Source organism: Penaeus chinensis, chromosome 22 (assembly GCF_019202785.1).
Source record: "Penaeus chinensis breed Huanghai No. 1 chromosome 22, ASM1920278v2, whole genome shotgun sequence".
NCBI lineage: Eukaryota > Metazoa > Arthropoda > Malacostraca > Decapoda > Penaeidae > Penaeus > Penaeus chinensis.
The window spans coordinates 13,385,158-13,409,620 of NC_061840.1; the positions used below are offsets into that span (position 1 = coordinate 13,385,158).

Here is a 24,463-nt window from a genome sequence, read left to right on the forward strand (position 1 = left end):
GAAGGCCGTGTACAAGAGGCACAAGCTTGGGAACGAGAATATGTCAGTGTTCTAGATTATCTTGTCCAGTCAGACATGGTCCTTACCCAAGCAATTACTGATTCTCAACTACGAATTGACCCAGTGCAGGTTTGTATAGGTTTGGTTATTTTGTGTTGTGTAGTTTATCTTTAGTGTATTAATTTGATTATTTAAGTATGATTTGGGGAAAGGGTGTTGTCTAAAATCATACCAATTATATACTCATATTGAGTGCATAATAGTGTGGATTTTTCCATATTTTCACTTCATTTCCCTTGCTGTGCTTTATGGGATTGTAGATTTACTTCAAAGACAGTAAGGTAAGTCAGATACCATGAGTAATAGATTATGGTAACCAGAGAGTTCTAGGATCTAGAAGTTATATATGGGGACATATGATGTACTGTAGCAGATTAGATTTGTTAAGATATGAAATGTAAACTAGTATCTTTCTTTGTTTATGATATATTCAATATAAATTACTGTATTGTAAGGAGCAAACAGGTATTTTCATATTACTCTCAGACATTTTGGTACATTACAAAAATGTGTTAGAACTGTCTCTTACATACAGAATTTGTTTTTTAGATATTTTTTTTCTTTCTTAGGTTCAGGCAGAACTTGTAAAGCAACAAGAGGTACTAAAGAAAATGCAAACACAAGTAGATGTGTATCGTACACAAGGTAAAACAGAAGCTGCACTTCGTCTAGAAGATCAGGTCACACACCTCCTGGTAAGATTTTATTGTTAATCATAGTATTTGAGGAAACAGTCTGTATTTTTAGTTTATGAAATTATTCATTGCTTAATTGTATTAATCTACTTTGCTTTATCAGAAAAAGTATGAGGAGGTAGAGATGAAATTGCGGTTGTGCCAAAAACCAAGTGACTTTGATGATCGACTGCAACAGATGAATCAGGAACTGAAAGATATTAGCCAGAGAGTTCACCTTGTGACTGTAACTTCTGGAGACCCAGAAGGGATTCAGGAACAGCTAAACCAGTGCATGGTAAGGTGAACATAGATTTATTTGTTATAATTCATCCATAGTGGCAATTTAATCTTATAAAGTAATGTATGCAGGAAGATTAAAATAGGTACCAAATTGAAGCTCATCCCATTTTCAGGCATTATATCAGAGGCTAAGTGAAGTAAAAGCAGAAGTAGAAAGTGTCATAGCAACTGGACGCAAGATAGTGAAGGAAGGACAGGCTCTAGATCCTGAAACTCTTACACTTCAGCTTGACCAGTTGAAAGGCCTTTATAATCAGGTGATTATTCTAATCAGTTTGTATATGTGTGTGTGTGTGTGTGTGCATGGATGGGCATGTCTATGTGCATGTGCAGTGTGTATGTGTGAGAGATTGTGTATATGTGTTTGCATATGGGAACTTATTAAGAAGTTGTTCACTAATCTTAAATTTCTCTGTCTTCAGCTTGGGGGCACTGTAACAGAACACAGAGGTGTTCTGGAAAGAGCACTTCGTCACAGTCGCAAGATTCATAAGGACTCCTCCCATCTTGAGGAATGGCTAAGCACCACTGAGTGTGAATTAGATCAGCGTGAGGCTACGATTCCCACTAGAAATGTTGAGGGAGAAGTTCACTTTGCTCAAGTGAGTACTGAGTCTGGACTTTTCATTTCCTTTTTTTCTCAACTATAAGAAATTTATGGTTGATTGAGTGAACCCATGAAAACGAGTTCCCATTTACTTTTCACTGTGAGCCCCACTCACATATTGATGGTGACCAGCTGCATGACTCCCTTAGATTTACAGAGACTGTAGTGTTCTTTCCCCTTGGACAAAAAAATAACTTGGCATTTGTATTGATAATTGCCCATACAAAAATTTTGTCTTTTTTCAGAAGGATATTTTGTTGCTGTTAGTTTAGTGAAGCATTATCACTAAGGAGTTTTAATAGGTGGATGGTCATTATTTTATGAAAACCAACCTTGTTTATCAATTTGCATTTAATAAGCAGTCTTTCTGTTTGATTTTGTTGCACCCTATTTAAGCTTTTCTATCACTGATCTTTTTAATTTAATAATCTCTAAAAGCAAAGTGGTATTGACTGATTTTGAAATGTAGCTTATGAGCAAAGTGGCATTGATAGAGCAGAAACCACAGAAAATGCAGAAGAAAAACATATATGTTGTTCTGATATCTAGACTGTGTTGTTTTGTCTGCATCTAGAATATCCAAATGAAATTCATATAAAAAGGATGAATCTAGATTTCACAAAAGATTTATATCCTACTTGGTCATTAGTTTATTAGATTAAGCCTTTATGACAAGAAGTTGCATAATTTACTTTTTAAAACTGTGAAACTTGAAATTTAAAAGAGACTTTCTGGTGAAAATGTATTTTTTTATTTTTCCAGTGAGACCTTTTAAAAGAAAAATTACTAATAACTGTAACAACACAATCGTTTCCTAGAGTTCTTTGGTTGTAAGAATTACAAACTTTAAATGTATGCATATACATATGAAAGCTTCAGTGATGTATCCTCACTCAAGAGCAGTACCTTTAGGTGCATACACACTGAAAGTTAGTTTTATTATGAAATCATGCTTAAAAAAAAATACTTTGTTTATGGAATAGTAGTAGATCCCCGTACTGCAGATAAGTCTCAAAATGGGTTAGATATGCAATAATGCTCACATATTGGTTATTTTTATAATTTCGTAAAATTAAAGTCATCATGAGAGTTGAGCTTTATGAAAACATTAACATAAAATCTTAAGTGCATACATATAGGATATATTGAATACACATGAATGGATGCAAAAGGGTGTGCATGACACAAAAAAAGGCCAACTCTTCCAGGATCAGCAAAATTTTATGAGCCTATGGAAAGTAAATTTCCTAGAAGATTGATATCTATTCATATGAGGTAGTAGTTTATGTCGTTAAATGTCTTTGCTCAAGAAATTTTAGATTTTTTTCACCAGTATGCACATGCCTGGTATGTGAATACACTGTTGACAGCATTAACTTCCCAGCTTTGAAAAGATATTTATTCATGGGTCATTTTCCTTTTCACTGCTTTTTATCCCTCATCCATCTCACATTTTAGTCATCTCTCAATATTTATTTTGCTTTGCCATTTAGATTATAAGCTGCTTTCTTTTGAGTACTAGCCTGAAAAAGCTGAATATATTTAATTTATTCAATAAAAGGGGCAAATATAATAAAATGATGTAAAATTGAGAGGGTTCTTGATGTATTATTACACATAACTGCTGTTAAAAATCAAATGTATTCACTTTATTTTTTGCTTATTTTCTCAAATCTTCTCTTTTTATATTTACTTTCACACATTTATATAAAAGAATAATTAGTATTTATGTGCTTCAAAGATAGATTTAACTTTATTAGTGATTAAAGAATATTTCAAGTCTAACATAATTTCAAGGATATTTTTATCCTTATGTGCATATATATGTACAGAAATAGGTATCAGTGTGTGTGTGTGTGTGTGTGTGTGTGTGTGTGTGTGTGTGTGTGTGTGTGTGTGTGTGTGTGTGTGTGTGTGTGTGTGTGTGTGTGTGTGAGAGAGCGTGTGCGTGTGTGTGTGTGTGTGTGTGTGTGTGTGTGTGTGTGTGTGTGTGTGTGTGTGTGTGTGTGTGTGTGTGTCTGTGTGTGTGTGTGTGTGTGTGTGTGTGTGTGTGTGTGTGTGTGTGTGTGTGTGTGTGTGTGTGTGTGTGTGTGTGTGTGTGTGTGCGTGCGTGTGTGCGTGCGTGCGTGTGTGCATGCGTGCGTGCGTGCGTGTGTGAGAGAGAGTGTGTGAGAGTGTGTATATGTATATATATGTGTGTATATATATGTATATATATGTATATATATATATATATATATATGAAATTTATTATTATATATATATATATCATATATATATATATATATATATATATATATATATCATATATATTATATTTATATATATATATATATATATTATATATATATATATTATATAAATATATTTATTATGTTTATATGTAGATATATATGTTATATATATATATATATATATATATATATATATATATATATATATATATATATATACATATACATATACACACATATTTATTTATTTATTTATTATTATTATTATTATTATTATTATTATTATTTTTACGTGTAAATGTTTCTGTATGTATATGTACATATGTTTATAGGCATATGTTAAAGAATTAGAATAGTGTCTTTTTTTTTCTTTTCTTTCTTTCTTTTTAAGGATATTTTTATATATTCCCATGTTTTGTACAGTACTTGATTGATTTATGTGTATAATATTTATTTCATGAAGCACTATATTTGCACTAAAAATTCAACAATTCTTATGCCCTATTGTCCTTTGCTGTTCAGTGAGTGGCAGTTTCTGTGGAAGGTTAAAGAATATTTACTTTGTATTTACTAACTGGACTCAAATGAGTAATAGATTCAGTGCTATGACATGTAACAAGTGTACTGAGAGCCATGTGGAACATTCACAAAGCCTTATTTAAAAGTATGCTTTTGAATTTCCCATTGGGTTTCATTACATATTGTGGCAAAGTGCAAAGCAGTCTTGAGAGAGAGAAAGAGAGAGAAATAGTCTCAGTCTAACATGCAGTTCTCAGGCACTTTAATCCAAAAATTTGCGGTCCCTGTCAAACTTTCTTGGAGATGGCTATAGTGTGTACATACTTGTACTTTACAGCATGCCATTGACGACTTAGGGCGTAAGAAGCCCTTGCTGACAGGGCTGCATGAGTCCTATGCTGCCCTTGCCTCAATGTGTGATGATGATGCCTTGCTACAGCCCATTAAAGAGCAGGTTGATGACATTGCTCTAACATGGGAACGAGTGAACACTAGACTTGCCAACAGGCTCAAGAACATGCAGGTTTGTTGCTTGGACTAAAATGCTGTTTTTGTCTTACAGAAGAAGGCTGAGGAGGTTTTAATGGATAATAAGTGTATTTTTTATTGGCATACAGAGAAAAGTAAAATCAGGTAAGAAGAGAAAGAAAAGAATTTAACATTATTCAGGAGAAATTAATGCTTAGATAGCATTCAAGAGTAACAGACAAAAGTACAAGCTTCAAGACTGCTATGTATCAGCTGAAAGAAAATGTTTTATGCTGCAAATGATGGAAAAGAAGCAAATACTTGTACACATTTCCAGTAAGAAAGGTTGTTTATTAAGGACTAGATCATATCTTTACATCATTTGTAAAACATGGAAGATATCCTGATGCAGAGCTTGGTATGGATTTTGCAGCTTCACTTAAATATAGCTTCAGCATTACTAAAACAAAAAGATATCAACAGTGATTGATAATGAGCCTGTTTATATCCTGATTAAGGATATATTTATAATAAGGGTATAGATTTGGTGAAAATACAGTGCAAAGTTTTATTTTGTTAATAGAATTTTGTTCTTCTTGTTGATTTCAAGATTAATTTCATATTATTTGAGTTGTAGGAGCTATTTGAGAGAAAACATGTAAATTACCTGGAGAGTTAAGATTTGATGATTTGGTTGGTATGCATTTTGTTTGAATTAACTCATCTCTTATTTCCCTATTGTATTAAATAATTTATTGATTCATGACTTTAGAGTGAGCAAGTAAACAAGGAAGCAGAAATGGAGAAGTTTATTGTGGGACTTGGAGAAATTAAAGGATGGCTACAGAGCACTGAATATCAGCTGACAAACCTAAACACAGTGGATGCTGATGAACAGGCTAGAATTATTAAGGTTAGTTAATTGAAATATTGAGATAAGTAGTTCCAGAAATAATTATGCATGTTTATTTTGATATTCTTATGGTTTTATAATGGCATTGGCATTCTTATTATAATGGCATTCTTATTGCTATGTTATTTTATAGTGGCATTAAAATTAAACATTTCCAGTCCATTTCTACTGAAGTCCAGAATTACAAGGGACATATTGAAAATATCCGGGACACTGCTGTGGACCTCATTAACCATGGAGCGCTGTTCCAAGCACGTGTACAGCCAGAACTAATTGAGATAAATCAGAGGTGGGAAAACATCTTTAAAAATGTTCAGGTAAGATTTGCTGCTTGTGTCACTGTATTTCAGGTCATATATTAAGGGAAGGAGTATATGATGGGAGATCCTTGTTTAATGAAACATATAAAAAACAACTAATGATAAACCATGATATGTGGGTTTGAATTTATTTGGTATAGATTTTAATGTCTGAAATAGTAACATGTTCTCCTTCCTGTTGGATGTTTTTATAATAATATTATTATGAAATATAAATGGCTTGAATCAGTGAATGTATAGTGTATGCTTACTGTCAGTAAAGTTTATTCAGTATGGTGCATTCAGAATTTTATGTATGTTAAGATAGTATTGCTGTTATATGAACTTCTCTGCTGCACGAATATATTGAGCCTTATTTATGTTACAAACAGTTAAACATCTGTTTGGCAAAATACCAGAAGCTGCTGCTCATGTTAGTTTGTGTGTCAGTGATGTGATGCTCCAGAACTTTTGCATGTTGCATGTTGTGCTTGGGAGGCTTATGCATTGTTTGGCTCTCCTTTGAATGTTTGATTCCCTACTTTGGTGAAATAATGAAATAAAGAAAAAGAAATTGATAATCAACTTCAGAGTGAAATAATTCTCAGACTCTATATGTTTTTCAGTGATGATTTCCTTTATTTTCTTGACCTCCACTTCTAATTATTCTGCAGTGTGAAGAACTAATGTTACTAACCCTTTATTATACTTTCAAAGTATTTCATGGATATTTTCCCTCAGTCCCACATGTACTGATCACCATTTCTCTGTGATCCCCTGACTTTGCTTTCCTCTCTGATTTTTATATGCATTTTATACTTCAAGGATATTCTGCTTTTGGGGGATAATGTGGCTTATTTTGTATGGTAATGTGATTTCAAGTTTTATAGTATCTAGACAAATACTCAGTTTGTTACAGTTTATCAGTGTCTAATATTGATTATTATAGATGTGGCACTAATATTGTTAGTGCAGATGTATTTTTGCTTAAAACGTGTCTCACTTTTTTTTTTTTTTTTTTTTTTTTTTTTTTTTATAGATACATAGTCATGTTATTTAGAAGGCTGTTTATTAATTTCTAATATGATTCATAGTATACTTGCCAGTATGAGACTAATCCATGCTTTTGTTAAATTCCAATTGTACATTTGTAAACATGTATTGTACATATTATATCACTTTCATTGTTTGAATTTAGACTAAGATATTTAGTGCCTGTAGCAGGATGTTTCTTTGGGCAAAGGTGTTTTGAGCTTATATGTGGCAGTCTAGCCAGGTTAGAGGGTTTTGTGTACATATATTGATTTCTTATCACAATTTGTGCTCAACTTTATTCTGTTACTTGTCTAATAACCTTCTTGCTGGCTCTATCAGCATTACATGTGGTGTCTGGTCTGTTAACCCTCCTGCTTCTGCTGGACTAGAACTTACGGCAGCAGCTTGATCTCACCAAGGTATTACATTCCAAACTGACTTGTAGAAGTTAAAAGTAGCAAGCCAGCAGAGTTCACAGTTGAGTAGTGTTTAAATTGGTGAGAAAGATCCCATATGTGTCTTTTCAGCAGTGCTCTCAAGACATACAGGGGACAAGCCTTACTTCAGTTACCCTGACAGCTGAGACACAAGGGTCCAGACCATCTCCTAGCCAAACCGACACTACCACTACCACCAACTTTTCCACCATTACCACTTCTGATGTACACGAAACCTCTGTTACTACTAGTTTAACTTCCACAACTACACAACTCATTCATACCATGGGAACAACACAAGTGAGTGATGAATTAATGGTGCATGTACATCAACAAGATGATGCCTCAACACCCGTCCAATCAAGCTGGGCTGGTGACAATATCTCAAAAAATGAGGAGCAAGAGAAAGGTGCTTCCCTTAGAAGTATTGGTCTTGTAAAGAGTGTGATGTCTACAGGTACCACACTTACCTCTCCTGTCATAGGTGATAGTGAAACAATGGATGGTGTTACTGAATCAGAAATAATACATTCTGTTGAAGGAAAGCCAGTGGGTGAAATTTTAGACACTTGCAGGGAATTTGATGATAATGATGTGCCTATTCCTGGACTTAAGACTGTTGATGTGTCTGATTCAGTTGAAATGTTCTCATCAGCAGATAGTGCTAGGTGGGGAGAATCTTCTCTTGTAGATAGTGTTATCAAAGTTGAACCAAAAGAGAATCAAACAGCAGATGAAGATCATACTCTGACACTTGTAACAAACACTATCACCAAAAAAGTAGACCGGTCATCATCTGAGATGGAAGGAATTGATACAGAAACTGTTAAGTATGTCTTGGATGAGCAGTCATCTGATGATACAGAACAGAAAAAGATGAGTCTTGTTGAAGTGGAGGAAGTAAAAATGACAATATCCCATCTCTCCTTTAACATTGCTGGGACACCTTCAGAGAAGAAAGTTGATAAATTGGAGGCTGGCATTCTTGCCTGTGGTAGTTCAGAAGAATCACCAATAGACTCATCATTAGAAATATCTCCCACAGCAGAATATCCTCCAAACAGCCTCCTTTCGAGTGACCTTTCTTCTCGGGATTCTCCTGGAAAAGACCGAAAGAGGAAGATCACAGAAAATGATGATGACCTAGATAATTTTGATGAACTCATTGCAGGTCTTAAAGAGGTTGCAGAAAAGGATATTACTCTATCAGCAGTTGAAAAAAATAGGAGGAGAAGTGCAGAGAAGGAGCTTGATCAGGATTTAAGTGGTGATGAAAGGTTCTCTCTTCTCAAGATCAGGAGGCGAGATGATGATGATTTAGAGTCTTTAGCCTCAGTTGACACTGATATGGCTCCTGCATCTGAGACAAGTAGAGACTTTGAGGGCACTTTCTCTGATCTTGAATCAGTGACTGAGAGTGTGTCCTCCAAAGGAGACAATTTATTTGCACCTATGGGAGCTCATGGCCTTACTATTCTAGACACTTCTAGGAATGAGGAAGTAAGTACTGTAGAGTTTATTTCTCAGCAGACACAAGTAGTCACAAGTGAAGCTGTTACACATGCATATATTAGTAGTTCACAACAGCTAGTTTCTCCAGAAAGTAAAGAATCTTTATCTGATATTATCAGTGCTAAAATCAATAGCATATCAAGTGGTGTAACTTCTGATAATAAGCAGTCTGTGACTGAAAAAGAAGTCATTGAGAAAAATGTTGACGGTGAAGAAAGTTATGTTCAGAAAGATTATGAGCAGCTTCCTGTTGAGAAACTACAAGCTATGATCGCTGAGCTTGAAGAAGTTATGAGTGATGCAGAATTAAGTGATACTGAAGATGAAGAAGATCCACAAAAGAGAAATGAACTACCTGCTGAGAAAATGGATGTTTCTGAAAACATTCAGAGATCCAAACCAGAACAGCTGCTTAGTAAAGATGTGGATATGAAAGATGATGTAGCAACTGAGGCAATGGAAGATATTTTAGCACCAGATATTGTCAAAACAAATATTGAGCTATCAAGTGCTGAGAAAGATAAGCTCATTACAGATTTGTCAGTAGTTAAAAAACCTTCTTTATCCAAAGATGAAGCAAAGTGTGAAGCAGACCCAATTGAATTTAGAGTACAAGAAGTTCATGTTGGTGATGTTGAATTTGCCCAGGCAAAAGGTTTGTTTGAAAAAGATCCTGGGTTTCTTGAAACACCTGCAAGTGTAGTTAAAATTACTACTCCTCTTCAGGATGATGTAAGCAATGAGACTTCATCTATGACATCCACAAATGAGACTACAAAGATGAGTATTGATAAAGACAAATCAGTACATAAGGTTTCTGTGCAGAGTTCCCAAGTAGTACATGGGATAACTTATGTAAGTTCCACAGAAGATCGGCTTCCAGAGGCTGAGGAAGCAGTCCTGGTAACACTAATTTCAAGACCAAGTTCTGCTGAGGTGATGACAACAGATACTGACTATACAGAAGGGAAGGCATTGATGGAGCTTGTTGAAGAGGAAGGAAGTGAGGCAGATGTGGTGGTCCCTGATAAAGAAAAGAGCCAGGAGGGCACATCTGGTGTTCAGGGAACTGTTGAAAGTTTGTCAGCAACCTCAAGCAGTTCTTCAGATGAAGATGACTCAAACAAGAAGGAAAGAAGACCGACAGTTATTGAATGTCCCAGTTTCTCGGTAGCCTTACGAGAGGGAGATGCTGGGAATGATAAAAAGGTAGGTTTAATGTCTGAGACATGATGTCTACACTGAGTTAGATGAACTTTAGTTTTCTTTTTTTAATAGTGGTCACATTACTCTTTCAAAGCAGAATATCCACTTTTGGTGACAGAGGGTTCTTTATGCTACTGCTACTACTACCTTCCTCTACTACCGCTACTGCTTAATTTTCTGTGATTACTTGTGCCCTTAATTTGTTTCATGTCTTTAGCATCCACTTGGATGTTGTAAGACTTTTAACCTTTGCTTTCAGGTAAATCCAGCATGTGAGGTAGACAACTCTTCACTAGGCTCTGTCACTATGTCTACTGGGCAGCATTCAGTACCTTCTACTATCCGATCTTTTGCTCCTTCTGAAGGTGTTAGTGACCAGTTCTCTGTTTTAAGCCAGAAGAATGTTTCAGGTGATGGGGGTGCCCAAAAAAATGATATGACACCAATTACACTGACACATGTTTCAAGTGGAATATCATCATCAATGATGGACTTCTTTTCGAGACACAATGTATTGATTGTAGATACAGATGCAAAGGGACAAGATGGCACTGTCACTGTGGAACCAATGGAGGAAGATGAGGGGAAGATAGAGGAAGCTAAGTGTTTGAATGTCAGTGTTTCTGAAGCCCCAGTTAGATCACCTTCTCCTATTCAGACTCTAGGCTCTGAAATCATGCAAGATCTTGGGAATATTAGAGAAACTGTCCAAAAATTTTCATCCTCAGTAACATCAACTTCTTCAACAACAACAGTAGGAGCAATTCAGAGTTTTACAAGCCCTGCTGAAATGTGGTCTCATTTTACAAGGGATATGCCTAGTGTAATGAATATCCAAAGCATGGACTTTCAGTTTCCTGTTGCTGGTAACAAATCCAAGATAGGCAGAAATGTTCCCATTATTCTTGATGATGAACCAGCCTCTTCAGAAACAATGTCTGAAGGAAATCTTGAGTCTCAGCCTGTTCTTGTTCCTACTCCAGTTGATATGTCAAAGACAGCAGAAAGTACAGATAGTCACCAGATTGTAAAACCTATAGCATCCTCTGAAGTGCAGTATCCGACTATCAATAGCAAACCACAAGTGATGAGAGATATACCTATTATGTTAGTTGAGGATGATCCATCTGACATGGACAAAACCTCTGATTTACCACATGAAAGGCGAGGTATTGCTGTTTCCAGTGATACAGTAACTGGTGGAGATCAAGTGTCAAAAGACAAAAGTGATACTTCAGAAGTTGAATCTAATGTTAAAGAAGACATTACAAATCCAACTCAGAATATTACTGAAAAATTGAAAGATGATGTTGAGACTGCTGCTCCCTTAATTCTGTCTGATTCATCTCATTCTGGCACCTCAGAGATCCAAACTCAAATGATTGAAGCTTCAGATGTGGAGAGTGGGTCACTGATTGAGGTTATTTACCAAGTGGAAGGATCTAAAGGAAGAAGAAAGGCAGTGGTAACACCTCCGGATGAGGCTGGTATGGCTGAATTTTTACAAGAGGCTTCGCAATCAGATATCTTATCAAAGGGTTCACAGAATATTTCCAGTGAAAGTGTCTCTTCCAGAAAGATATCTGTTGCATCACAGAGCATGATACTAGCTGAACAAGAGGTTGTAGAAAATATAGCTGTTCAAACAACACCACCTGAAGCCTGTGTGTCATTTCAAGATTTACCAACAAATATTGCTGATGATATGGTAACTCCTCTATCAACAGAAATTGTTTATACTGAAGGAGCAGTCCCACAAGATGTTGAACGGAAAGTATCAGTTGGCTCAATGGAAGTAAGTGTTTCGCTGGATGAGGTTGCTGGTGATTTTAAGATTCCAGATCAACCTCCTCAGTCCTTTGCACATGAAAGGCAAACATCTCTTGCAGAACATGAACAGTTCAGTGAATGTGTGGTAACAAAATCTGATGACATACGGCTTATGGATTTTGAATGTCTAGATGGAAGATATACAGGTCGTAAAATGTCAACAGTTTCCATGGAAGTAAATGTTGAAAGTAGTGAAATTGATGGAACTCTTGTAACAGGGTCTGGTCTCACTCAGTCTGTTGCTGCAGAAAGACAAGCTTCTCTTACATCTGACAATATGAAAGAAGATTTTGTTGCAGTAAGATCTGAAGTGGTGCAGATGGCTGGACCATTATTGAGCTCAGAAGAACTTATCATACCTGACATTCAGAGTGGTCTTATGACTGATAGTAACAGAGCATCACCAAGGGAAGAAAGTCTTGAAAAGCTTCCAGTTGGATTTATTGATGCTGAAATGACGGAGAGTCAAATGGGTCAGTCCCTATCTAGTGATTCCTTTTCCTCTGAAAATCAGTTGGACAATCCACTTGCTCAAAATGTTGGTCAAGAAGCATCTGAAAATTTGCCAGGTTCAAGTAAGTCTATTGAAACTGAGAGGAAAATATCAACTGCAACTCAAGAATTTACATTTGCAGAGCAAGAGGTAGTATCTGCAATATCGACACCACTTTTACAAACTCAGTCATTTACTTATCCACAAGATATATCCCTAACAGTGAAGGAAAATTTGGCTGAAGGTGTTGTACTTAGTAGTGTTATCCAGATGAAAAATTCATGTCAAGAAGATGATAAACAAGAAGTAGTGAGAAAATTATCTACTGCAACCAAGGCAGTTGAAGTTATACCTTATGAAATACCTGAGGCTGTGGGTACAGCTGGTGTAGAAACTCGAGCATTTGCTTTAGAGAGAAGTGCTTCAGAGACAGGTAGAGAGATTCTGAAGGAGGCTGTCTTGGTCTCTCCAGAAACAATTCTTCAGGGCACTCCACAAGAATGTGAAAGTCATGATGCAACTGTTAATAGTTCAGCCTTATATTTGGAAAAAATGTCTGTTGCTTCTGATTTGGAAGTGTTGGAAGTAACAGAGAGACCTGGCCAATTTGAACCTTTGATTGAACAGCCTTTAACAGATGAAACCATAATGGCTTCTACTGAAGGACTTGAGTCAATTGACATGAAACTTCAAACATACAACGCTGTTAATGAAAGTGGTAGAAAAATCTCAACAGCTTCAATGGAAATAGAGGAGTCATATTCTGAAGCATTGTGTGAGAAACGAATGTACTTACCTGAGAGATATGCATGTACTGTTGAAGTTCCTGAACTTTATAGCTGTGAAGATGATGTTATAACTACATCTGTCAAAGCAGTTGTATCTGATGGCAGTTCAAAAATGGAAGATCCTGAAACTAAGGATGAAAGTTCTCGACATTCAGTAGCAATATCTGAGGTATCAGAAGAAGGTATTCCCTTAGGCTGTGAGGCTGCCTTGATTAATCCGAATCTTGTTACAGGGTTTGAAATAAAAAGTTTGTCAGGTGAAGGCACTGATTTTGAGGATATTTCTGTTGATGAAATAGCATTTATTACTGGTGTAAAATCAGCAATGCCAGCTGGGTACACTTTTAGAACAAATACTGCTGAGGATGATACAATGTCTGAAGCCCTTTCCTACTATGACTTGGATAACTCCTTTGCTGTTAAAGATAGGTATGGAGTAGCTGTTACTGTAAGTGGGACTCTAGAAGGGACAGAAGCACAACTTGATGAAGGTGGAGAAGAAAAGCAAATTCCTCTTGAAGAAGGGGGTATAGAAGAATTAGTTATGGAGCCATCTTTCAATGCTCTTTTGAAAAGCTCTCGCCATTCATCTAGAGGAGCTAGCTTAGATAATTTATTTGATAGTGGAGCCCATGAAGAAGGTGCCGGAATAGAAAAGATTTGCAATGAAGAACCAGAGGTTGTCTCTGCCAACAGGAGTACTTTCCTGACAGAAGTTGAAACTTCATCCCATAAGCATTTTGCAGATGTTTCTAAAGTTGAAAAATATCAGTATCAGTCTGTGACATCTATAAATAGTTCTCAAGACACAACTCCCAGAACAACTATTGAAAGTACTTCAGATATTAGAGATACGAAAAAGTCATCAGAGACTATTGTGTCAGATTCAGCTGCCGCAGGTGAAATTGTATCCCCTGGTGAGGAAGAAATGCCATTTGTTTCAACCAAAGAAGTAAGGAAGCCAGATATAAAACTTGATAGACTAAATTCCTTATCTGATAGTGTACCCATTAAAAAAGATAAGAGTAAAGAAGCTAAGGTAATAAAGAAAGCAAAAATAACAACAGTTGATGATAGCCCAAAGACAGAAAGCAAACTGCAATATACCCCATTTGTCCCACCTGGAATTAAGTATGGACACACTGTAAAAGATATGGATGATGATGTAAATAAAGCTGATATTGCTCAAAAAGTCATGGAGAAAGAAATTATTATGAAGGAATGCTACACACCACATCAACCACCTGAAAGAACTGAAAGAAGTGAAGACAAGTCAATTAGCTTAGTAAATGTACCAGTCTGCCCTGAAGGTCTAAAAGTCAAAGATCAGGTCACAGAAGACCAATCAACAACTGAGCCTACTGTTTTATCTGATTTTCCAGATAAGGAAGCAAAGGTTACATCAGTGGTCACAACAGAACATGAGATTAAGGTAATTGAACAGACCAGCGTACAAACACTAAGTATAAGTATATCTAATGGAGAAGACCACAAAACTATAACTCATACTTCAGAAGTCAAAAATGATAGGAGTACTGTTTCAGAAAAAGAGAAAGACAGCATTCCAGCAGCTTCAGAGGCTAAAGATTCAAGAACAATGAAAGTTTCAGTGCCTGAAATAGTGCATCTTGCTTCAGTAAAAGAAATTTCGAAAAAGGAAGATAAACTAAAGCCAAATGAAACAGTAAGTCCTGCATCACAGAAGAAAACAGATGTAATGATACAATATGTCCCCCATGTTCCCCTAGAAACAGAAAATAAAACATCAGAGGTTGAAAAGCCTGCAGTAACAGATTCAAAACCCAAAATACATTATGTGCCTCATGTATCTCCAGATTTATTACAAGAATCATGCAAAGCAAAAGAAACAAATTCTGGAAAATCACCAATAGTGACAGAGACTAAGATAGGAACTACAAAGCCAGTTGAAGTGAAAGTAAAGAAAGACGTGAAACTACACTATGTGCCATATGCACCATCAGATGTCCTGAAGAGTATTCCAGAAGAAGAAAAGAATAGTAAAGAAGTGTCTGTTAAAACATCAAAAATAGAGTCTCTTCCTCATCAGACTAATTTACAACAGCAAAAGAATGGAGAAAAGATTGAAAAGGAATCCAAAACAGATGCACAAAAGAAGATTCAGTATGTGCCTCATGTACCAATAAAAGCTGAAGCAGCCACTACCGTGCCAACTTCTCTTTCTATGAAAGCACAAGAAAAGAAGACCACAAAGAGTATTATAATAAGGGAAGAAGAACTGAACACAGTAAAAGAAACTGCAATCACATCTGATGATGATGAAGAAGTAAGGAAAGTTGAACTACCAAAACCACCAAAGGCTAAGACTGAGAAAACTGAGCCCATTAAAGTAAACTATGTGCCTTGTGTTATGGCTGAAACACAAGTAAATGTTTTGGCAGCTGACAGGAAAACAAAGTCTGTTGTAGAAGCACAAGTTCATGTACCAGCAGAAAAGCCAAAAATCAGTGCCACAGTGCCATCTAAAGAGACTATTAAAGATAAAGAAAAGTCTGAAATTCAATATGTCCCTTATGCATCTAGTGATGTACCTAAAGTAAGCTCTGGAGCTAGACCAAAAGAAATTCACTATGTACCCCATGCACCTAGTGATCTGGAAAGATTCAAAATACAGGAACCAATTTCAAAAGCTCCAGTTATTCCTTCTGTCATCATAACCTCTCCTTCCTCTTGTAAACTCGATTCTGTGGTAACAAGTTCTTCATCTATCCCACAAATTATTGTAAGTATATTCATGAATTCAATAACAAACAAGAGTGGTGCATGACATTTAATATAACTTATAGTTATATAACCCCTAGGTGTGATTCTTAATGTTTGTTCCCTGGGTATCAATACTGCACTGATGCTCACCTGTGGTGGAAAATCTGTGATTTTTGTCATGACTATCCAATAGACTATCACTGCTGCTATATATATTTTGGAGGTTCAAAATTAACTACCCAAAAGCAGATGTGCTAAGATTTTAGCCACACTAAATACCCTTGCCTCAGCAAGTTACATATTTCATCAGAAGGAAGTTTACAAGAATACTTGATCAATTATATGACAATTTGAATATGCTGTTTTCACTGGATATCTGTATTTCTGATGAAGACTGAACAATGAAAGTATTATATCATTTTACTTGCCTTATGGGATTTTTCATTCATTCTCATTCTTGCCTTACTTAACAATTGTCACAGTAAAGTTTCTGCCACTAAGTGACCACCACCCAGTGTAATAGCTGGATCTCTCAGAAATCACCTAGAGTAAAGAAGTTATTGAATTTGATGTTTCAGTAGCTAGTCTTAAATGTGAGTGATATATTTCCTTACTTAGCATGGAGATAAGTGTTGTGTTATTACATGGGATTTTACAGTTGTTGCTGTAAAGAACTTACCTTACACAGCTATCGCATTATTACAATTTACAATAACATCAGAAGTACTTGATAGACAGGAAAGAGTCACACATACATAATCACACATTATGAATGAAGCATAAAAAAGTGTTTTGGAAGATATATGATCTTCAAAATTTGAAAGAGAGCTTTACAAAAGGAAAAGAAAGGCAATATGGTGAAAAGTTTAGAAAATGAAAGAGCATTCAGAAAACTGTTGATATGAAATCAATTTCAAGCAACAGATTAGTTGGCAAGGCTGTGTTATGAAAATTTATTTTATTTCAGTGTCTTTCTATAATGTGAAATATTAGGCATTGTTTTGTTCGTTATCTTCGCAAGTAACAAGTGTACTTAATTCTAAATATGCTATTTTTCATTTCTTAAATAATTTTATTAATATGATTAACCAAAAATCTTGAAAAGTAACACAATTTATATTCTCTTCAGTTATAGTAGTTATCTTCCTTTAATGAATTTCCTTGTCAAAAAGTGTGAATGTGTATCAACAGCAGCATTTTCTTGTATGTAGACCAAAATTTTATGTAAAATTTGCAGCACCTTTTTTGATAGTTCTAAAGCAACATGCATTATTTATTCTGAACAATATTTACAGGTAAAATATGAAGACATAGAAGACACTGTAAGCATTCATTCACAAAATGAGGAAGATGAAATATCTAGTGTTGAGGCAGAACATCAGTTAATGGAAACTGATACAAGTAACAGTGAAAAAATTGAGGCATGCAGAGCAGATGTTGAACCTGTCATAAGTGTTAGGGAGACAGGAGACAGGTCTGAGTTTGAGAAAGACATTGTAATTAAAAAAAGGAAAAGGTTTGGAAAGCTATATGAAGAAGTGGATAATGATATAAAGGAAATGACCAGTGAAGCAAAACTTACTAAAAGCAAAGATAGTGCAAGCAGCACATCATTTGTTGCTTCCAAAGAGGAGAAAGTTACTCCAGAAGAATTAGAAAAAGTAATGAGGAAGAGGGGACTACTTACAAAGAAGGCTCTTTATGAAAACTGGGAATCTATAAGTTCCTGTTCAAGTGGAAATGAAAGTAAAAGAGGGTCTTCAACTGAGGGTTCAATTGATTTTGGGTCAGAGACTCGTGTAGCAGTGTCTGGGGATTGGGATGATGCTCCAATTCTGACTGACTTAAACTTGCAAAATCCTTCAGCTGAGTCAAAATCTGTTCCTGTAGAATCCATCCCAGAAGAAGAAGCTGCCATTGATCCCAGAAAGGAAGAGCTGCGGTTTAGTTTTGTTAGTTCAAGTAGTATTGAAATAGACAGGGATGAGGTTTTTACTAGTGAAATGGAGATGGATTTCCAGGATGTTGATGCATTAGCAGAAGTTGCAGAAATAGACTCCTCTTCATCCGATGAAAGTGATGATCTAGAGGAGCCTTCAAAAGTAAGGATCTCAGCTGCTACTATTTATGAAGATGCAGTCATCCAGGCTTTAGAAGGAGGAAATGAAAGAGGAACTAGAAAGAGAAAGAAAATAAATGTTAATCCTCATATTGACAAAGTAGAGGCAGTGAAGAATGAATCTCAGACTAGTGGTGATAACCGAGCTTCAGTCTGTTCCTTTTCTGACCAATTATCAGAAGAAATCATAGACCCCAAAAGTAATGTCACTGAAAGTACAGCTGGATTTGAAGAAAAGGAAAAAGAATCAACAGAAAAAGCACCTCAACCTGAAGCTCTTCTTGCATCTGAAGGTAAACATGAAGGAGAAGAAAGTGTACATAAAACACAGCCAAATGAAGGAGAAGTGCTTGAGATTATCTATGAGGTAGTTACTGTGACTCGAACAAAAGAACCAAAGGCACAAACTGTTATTGAACGAGTAATCATAGAACCAGAAGAAACAGTTAGTGAGACAGAATCTGATACAGAAGAAACTTTAAAAAACAAGCCTAAGGGACATTTACCAGCATATGAAAAGCATTCTAAATCAGGTAATGAATATCTAAGATATACTATAGATGCTTTATCTTTGTCTGCAAGCACAACTGCAAAAAAATCTGATGCAGAGACAGACAGAGATGTAATAGATGCAGATGCAAAAGCAAAAATAGATTTATCTCCATCTTCATCTGCATTGAGAGGAGAACCTAAATGTAGAGATTCTCAAGATGGTGAGAAACAGATGGTATGTGTTGTACAAACCACAACAAATATTACTCATACTTTGCCACCTATAAATGAAGATGTACCAAACATTTCTAAACCAGCTTGTGAAGTTTCTCATGAAATATTGCAGGCTGAAGGTGATAAAATAGATGTAGATGTAATGATATCAGAATTAGCTTCTGAAAATTCTCTGAACAAAGTAATTCCTCAGTATACTAGTAGTGTGCGAGACGAGAAAGAGACTTTTGAAATAGCTGTTGAAAGTCAAATGAATTCATCCATTGCATTAAGTCTTGTGTCAGTTGAAGTAGAGGAAGTGTTTAACAAGGCTGATGTATCAGAAACTTCAACAGATGAAAGCAAGCAGTATAGAATAAAGGAAGATCATGAAGGATCTCCTGAATGTTCCATGAGAAGTGGAACAGTTATGGATGAAGCAAGCAAAGTTTTGCTGGTAGTTTCAAAGCCAGAACAATATGTTCAGAAAGACCCTGAAACTATGGAAGATTTTTCTGGAATAGAAGAGACTGTAGACAAAGCAGTTTCTCATTCTTTTATGGATATACATAAAACAGAAAATATTCCTGAAGGAGTTCATGCACATTATAAACAAGGAACAGATGATAAATCTCTAGCTTCTGGAAGAAATGAAGAAGGGTTTATTAATCCAGTTGTTGATGATATATCTGACAATTTGACAGCTGAAACATTTGAAGATGATGTTAAAAACTCAAGCCATAGGCCCTCAGGAAGTGATAGCGAAGACAGTTTAAAGGAATTTGGAAAGGAAGATGATATTCAGAAAGGACAACTTACAAGAAGACTCTCAGCATCAAGTAGTAGTTCATCAAACAGCAGTTTTGAGATGGTAGAATGTGAGCCAGAGGTTGACTTAGAAGAACAATTGTCATCCCATGAAAGCTATGAAGAAACCGAAATTGAGGATAAAGAGGACCTTGTAGAGAGTGATGAAAGCCTTGATAAAATGACAGAATGCACAACCATAGGAGAGGCTGTGCACCCAGAGATTGCAAGTGTCTCTCTTGAAATCAAATTAGAAAGGCATGTTAGTATTGATAGCTCTGTGTCTACATTGTCAGAAGCAGAAACAGTAATTCATGTTCCAATAGGAAGTCTGCCCAAGAAGATATCTGAGACAGTATCAGTGAAAGATGACAGTCAAATTGGAGTGAAGAGTGGAGAAGCCAAGGACCCATTAGTAAGATCAGTATCTGAAGAATTGATTACAAAGACTGGAAACCAAGGTGGAATAAAGCAAGTAGGTAAATCACCTACTGTTCTTGAAGCTGTTGAGAGTGGAAAAGAAGACCTAAAGAAAGATGAAGACAGAGATGACACTGGATATCAAAAGGCAGAAGTAGTCACAACTGGAATAAAATTAGATGAGGACATGAAAGGCTGTCCTGTGGAAATAATTTCAAGTGTGCCAATCAGACATGAATATTATCCTGTTGAAAGCTGCACAGTCAGTACTTTGCCAGTTAACGTTTCTAAACATGATATAGAGGAAAAAAAATACAGTGATTCTGTGGTTTTAATGAATCCTGGATTTTTAATGATGGAACCTTCATGTATTGTAGAAGAGGAGAATATTGAAAATACAGATATGGGCAAATCTGCTTATGTAAATATTATAAAAGACAAGAAAAAAGAAGATCCAAGTTATACATTTTCTATTAAAGCAGAAGAGAAGTCACCACTTAATGTCTCAAGAACAGATGACACTGTTAAAGAAGTTCCACTAGTTCATGAGGAAGGATGGACTGAAATTAAGATACTGAATGTGGAAGAAAAAGATCAGGTCAATTTAGAGAGAAGGGTAAGTGTGGACGTTGCTCAAGTTGTTCAGACTACGGAAGTTAGTGAAGAGCAGGAGGTTACAATATCAATTCCAGATATTCATTCAGAAGATTTAAGGGATGATAGTTCTGTTCAGTCAGATGAAGAACAATCAAGCAAAGTTTGTAAACTAAAAGAAGAAAACCCAGATTGTATTCCTAAACAGATTTCAGAGGAAGGGCATTTTATTGTTCTTCAGCATCACGTTGAAAGTAGAAAGATACCAGCAGAGTCTAGAGCAAAGACTGAAGTGCCATTTGATGTGAGCAAGTATGATGGTGTAGAAGCAAAAGCTGATGATAATATCAGTGATATTATTGGTGAAGAAGAGACAAGTATTTCATTTAGTCATGGTAGAATTACCAGTAGTATATCAGATGATGCAGAAAAAGTTAGTCCGGGAATGACACACAAAAATGATGAAAAGGAGGTACATTCTTATAGCCATTATGAGTTGAAAGATATTGGTTTTGTTGTGATAGAAGAGCATTCTGACTCAAAGTATGCCAATTTAGAAAACAAGGAGCATAAAGACCTCAAAGAAAAAGAAAGCTCTAGCTCATGTAATACTTCAAACTCAAACAGCTCCAGTCCATACTATGACGCCTCAGGAGAAATGGTGGAATCTCTTGGTTCAGATGAAGTCTCATCTTCTATGGAAGTTTTGCATTCATCAGCAGAAATTCTAGATGCTTCACATGCTAATTGGTCCTCTATGACTGATCAGTCAATGCCATCACTTGATGGCCAAGGCCATGATGAGGGTAGTGATAAGCCAGTACCTCTGAGGGAGATAAGAAAAGGCCCATTAACATGGTCAGGGCAAAGGGATTCCCGATTTAGTACCATAAGCTGCTGTACAGATGCAAGTGAGGGAGAGTTAATCTTCAGTGAGACAGAGGGAGAAGAATTACCCTATGAGGACACAACTGATGATGATCTAACTCTAGAGGAGGAAGCCATAAAGGTCCTGGCTGAGGTAAGAATGAAAAAGGCTCAAGGCCACGGCAAGAACCTGCGCTGCTCTGCTTGGGACACTTGGTAATGGTCACATCACTGTCACTTTATCTCAAGGTTCATATGAGGAAGAACTTGGTTTATCTGCCTGAAGCAAATCATGCGGGAATTACTAACAAGAGGAAAACTATAAAAAAAACTTTATATTTATTAAGGCTTGCAAAGCATGGCCTCAAGTTCCAAAGCTTGTCTAAGTTATCTTATGATGTGTATATATATTAATGCTTCCAGTTTTTGTGATTTATTGTGTTTCAGATGCATGGGTAAATATATCACATATTAAAACATCATAAAAAATGAAATTTGTTTTTGTATTCATAATGATAATTTTATCAAGTTGTAAGAGGTCTAATAGGAACTGATCTACTAACCATGAACTGATTTTATGAAAACACTACCAGTCTAAAAGCATGAATTTAATGTCACCTCCTTTTATTGTTACTACTACTATGGTGTTGGTAAACATTTCTAAATTTAATAAATTGGTAAAATGATACATTAAGCTAATATAAGGTTGAAATAGATTTCAAAATTTTATGAATTTATTGAATATTACTTTCTGTAATGGAAATGAATGGATAGATATTGATTCTCTTCCTTTGTGGAAATGATGAGAAAATCAAATTTTAATAAAAATGCTGGTGCATTCTGCAGAAACATGAAGCTGGTGGGACTCCCAAACCTGCTGCAGTAAGTTTTATGAAAGACATTTCAAGACAAGAGACCCAAACTTCTTCTAGCACTGTTACATCAGTGTCAAAAATCAGCCATGTGTACACAACCCAGAGTGCAGTTAAGGGTGGGAAGGAAACACATAAGGTAAGTCATTGTTGCATATGTTTTCCAGTCTTATATTTTTTTAAATCAGTGGTGTGTATGATATATATGTATGTATGTATGTATGTATGTATGTATGTATGTATGTGTATATATATACACACACATACATACATACATACATACATACATACATACATACATACATACATACATACATACATACATACATACATACATACATACATACATACATACATACATACATACATACACATATACACACACACACACACACACACACACACACACACACACACACACACACACACACACACACACACACACACACACACACACACACACACAGATATATATTACAGGTTCCATACAAAAATTGACACAAACAAAATGCACAAGAGAGAGGGTGTAGAGCAAAAGAATAATTATCATGGCAATAATTAAAATCGAGGTTTTTATATGTGAATGCTTAGTTTCTTTTTCAATATATTAATGGAAATGTTATAAGTGTAAGTATTACAAGCACTTTTTATTGTGCTTCTGAAGTGGTGTATATCATTAAAGGCTGGTGACGATGAGGTGGATGCTTATCTGCGAGAAGTTACCTTATTGGCGGATAAGATCACAGAACTCAAGAGAAAAGCAGGCACAGTGCCATCTTATCGAGAAGCAAAAGACAAGTCTGAGGTTTGTAGCTTATTTATTCATTACATATGTCTGAGAATGAATGAGGAAGGTATATTAATGCACATTTACAGATAGATAGTATCATTGTAATAATTATTTTGTAGTAGTGTACTGCAACCCTCTATTCCCCAGATTAACACTGAATATGTGATCAAGTAAGCTTTTTTTTTGCAAACAGCATGCAAGTTGTGTATATTTTACACAGTCCCAGAATCACATATAACTTTCTATATCAGTTTTTTATGTGACTAAGTGTTTTAATACATTTTGAAGGCCTTTTGGAAATACTTGCACCAAAACTCTTCATTTTATTGCATGTTTCATGAGCTACTCACATGACTTAGAATAAACATTCAGTTATATATAATGGTGCCTGACACCTCCTCCAGACAACCCAGAGCTTGATGTCTTTCCCTTGTAGGCACTTGAGCAGGAGGTAGCGTTGCTGGAACCTGATGTAGCTACAGTCATATCCCGTGGTGACACTCTCACCCTCACAACTCACATGGTGGATGTGCCAAGAGCCAACACCATTCGCACTGCTGTCCACGACTTACGTACACACTGGTCTTCCCTTAAGGGTGAAACAGAGGTATGAAGACATTATAATTTCTCTTAGTAATGGGCATCTCTTCTTATTGATTATTTCATAGTATGTGCTCATGATACCTAAGATGAACATTAAATATTCTTCATATTAATTAGGGACTGACAGCTATACCTGACCCTGACCTTGACCTTAATCTCGACCTCAACTATGACCATGACCCAACCCAACATGACTGGACTTAACCTGATTCAACCAGATTTGACTGAAACGACCTGACCCAGAACAAAGTTAAACCAAATCCAGTGCCTCCTAACTCTGTTAAACCAAGCCAAGCCCAATTGAACCCCATCCAGTCCAATCCAATCCAGTCAAGTACAATCCAGCCTACACCCAGTGTAACATAACCCAATCTAGCCAAATCTATCATAACCTAATCTAGCCAAATCTATCATGACATGAACTAATGTTGCCTACCACATTTTGTTTATGTAACCAGACCCAATCTGATGTTCACTACATAAATCAGTTAGTATAGTTCTGAAATTAAAACCACTTATGTTATGAAGTTAGGGATCATTGTATAATCAAATAGATACCCATACAC

The 24,463-nt window shown here is 35.9% G+C and overlaps 1 protein-coding gene across 1 annotated transcript in view; it reads left to right on the forward strand.

The window, feature by feature from the left end:
• Positions 1 to 24,463, forward strand: part of LOC125036947 — an 868,716-nt gene that overhangs the window by 67,187 nt on the left and 777,066 nt on the right. Inside the window, exons 28-40 of the mRNA XM_047629908.1 lie at positions 1 to 129; positions 630 to 755; positions 859 to 1,032; positions 1,151 to 1,294; positions 1,460 to 1,639; positions 4,735 to 4,920; positions 5,638 to 5,778; positions 5,937 to 6,095; positions 7,640 to 10,270; positions 10,527 to 16,139; positions 22,479 to 22,643; positions 23,187 to 23,309; positions 23,731 to 23,901. The exon at positions 1 to 129 is cut by the window's left edge and continues 24 nt beyond it. Coding sequence (XP_047485864.1) covers positions 1 to 129; positions 630 to 755; positions 859 to 1,032; positions 1,151 to 1,294; positions 1,460 to 1,639; positions 4,735 to 4,920; positions 5,638 to 5,778; positions 5,937 to 6,095; positions 7,640 to 10,270; positions 10,527 to 16,139; positions 22,479 to 22,643; positions 23,187 to 23,309; positions 23,731 to 23,901 — 9,942 coding nt within the window. The remainder of the gene's footprint in view (positions 130 to 629; positions 756 to 858; positions 1,033 to 1,150; positions 1,295 to 1,459; positions 1,640 to 4,734; positions 4,921 to 5,637; positions 5,779 to 5,936; positions 6,096 to 7,639; positions 10,271 to 10,526; positions 16,140 to 22,478; positions 22,644 to 23,186; positions 23,310 to 23,730; positions 23,902 to 24,463) is intronic.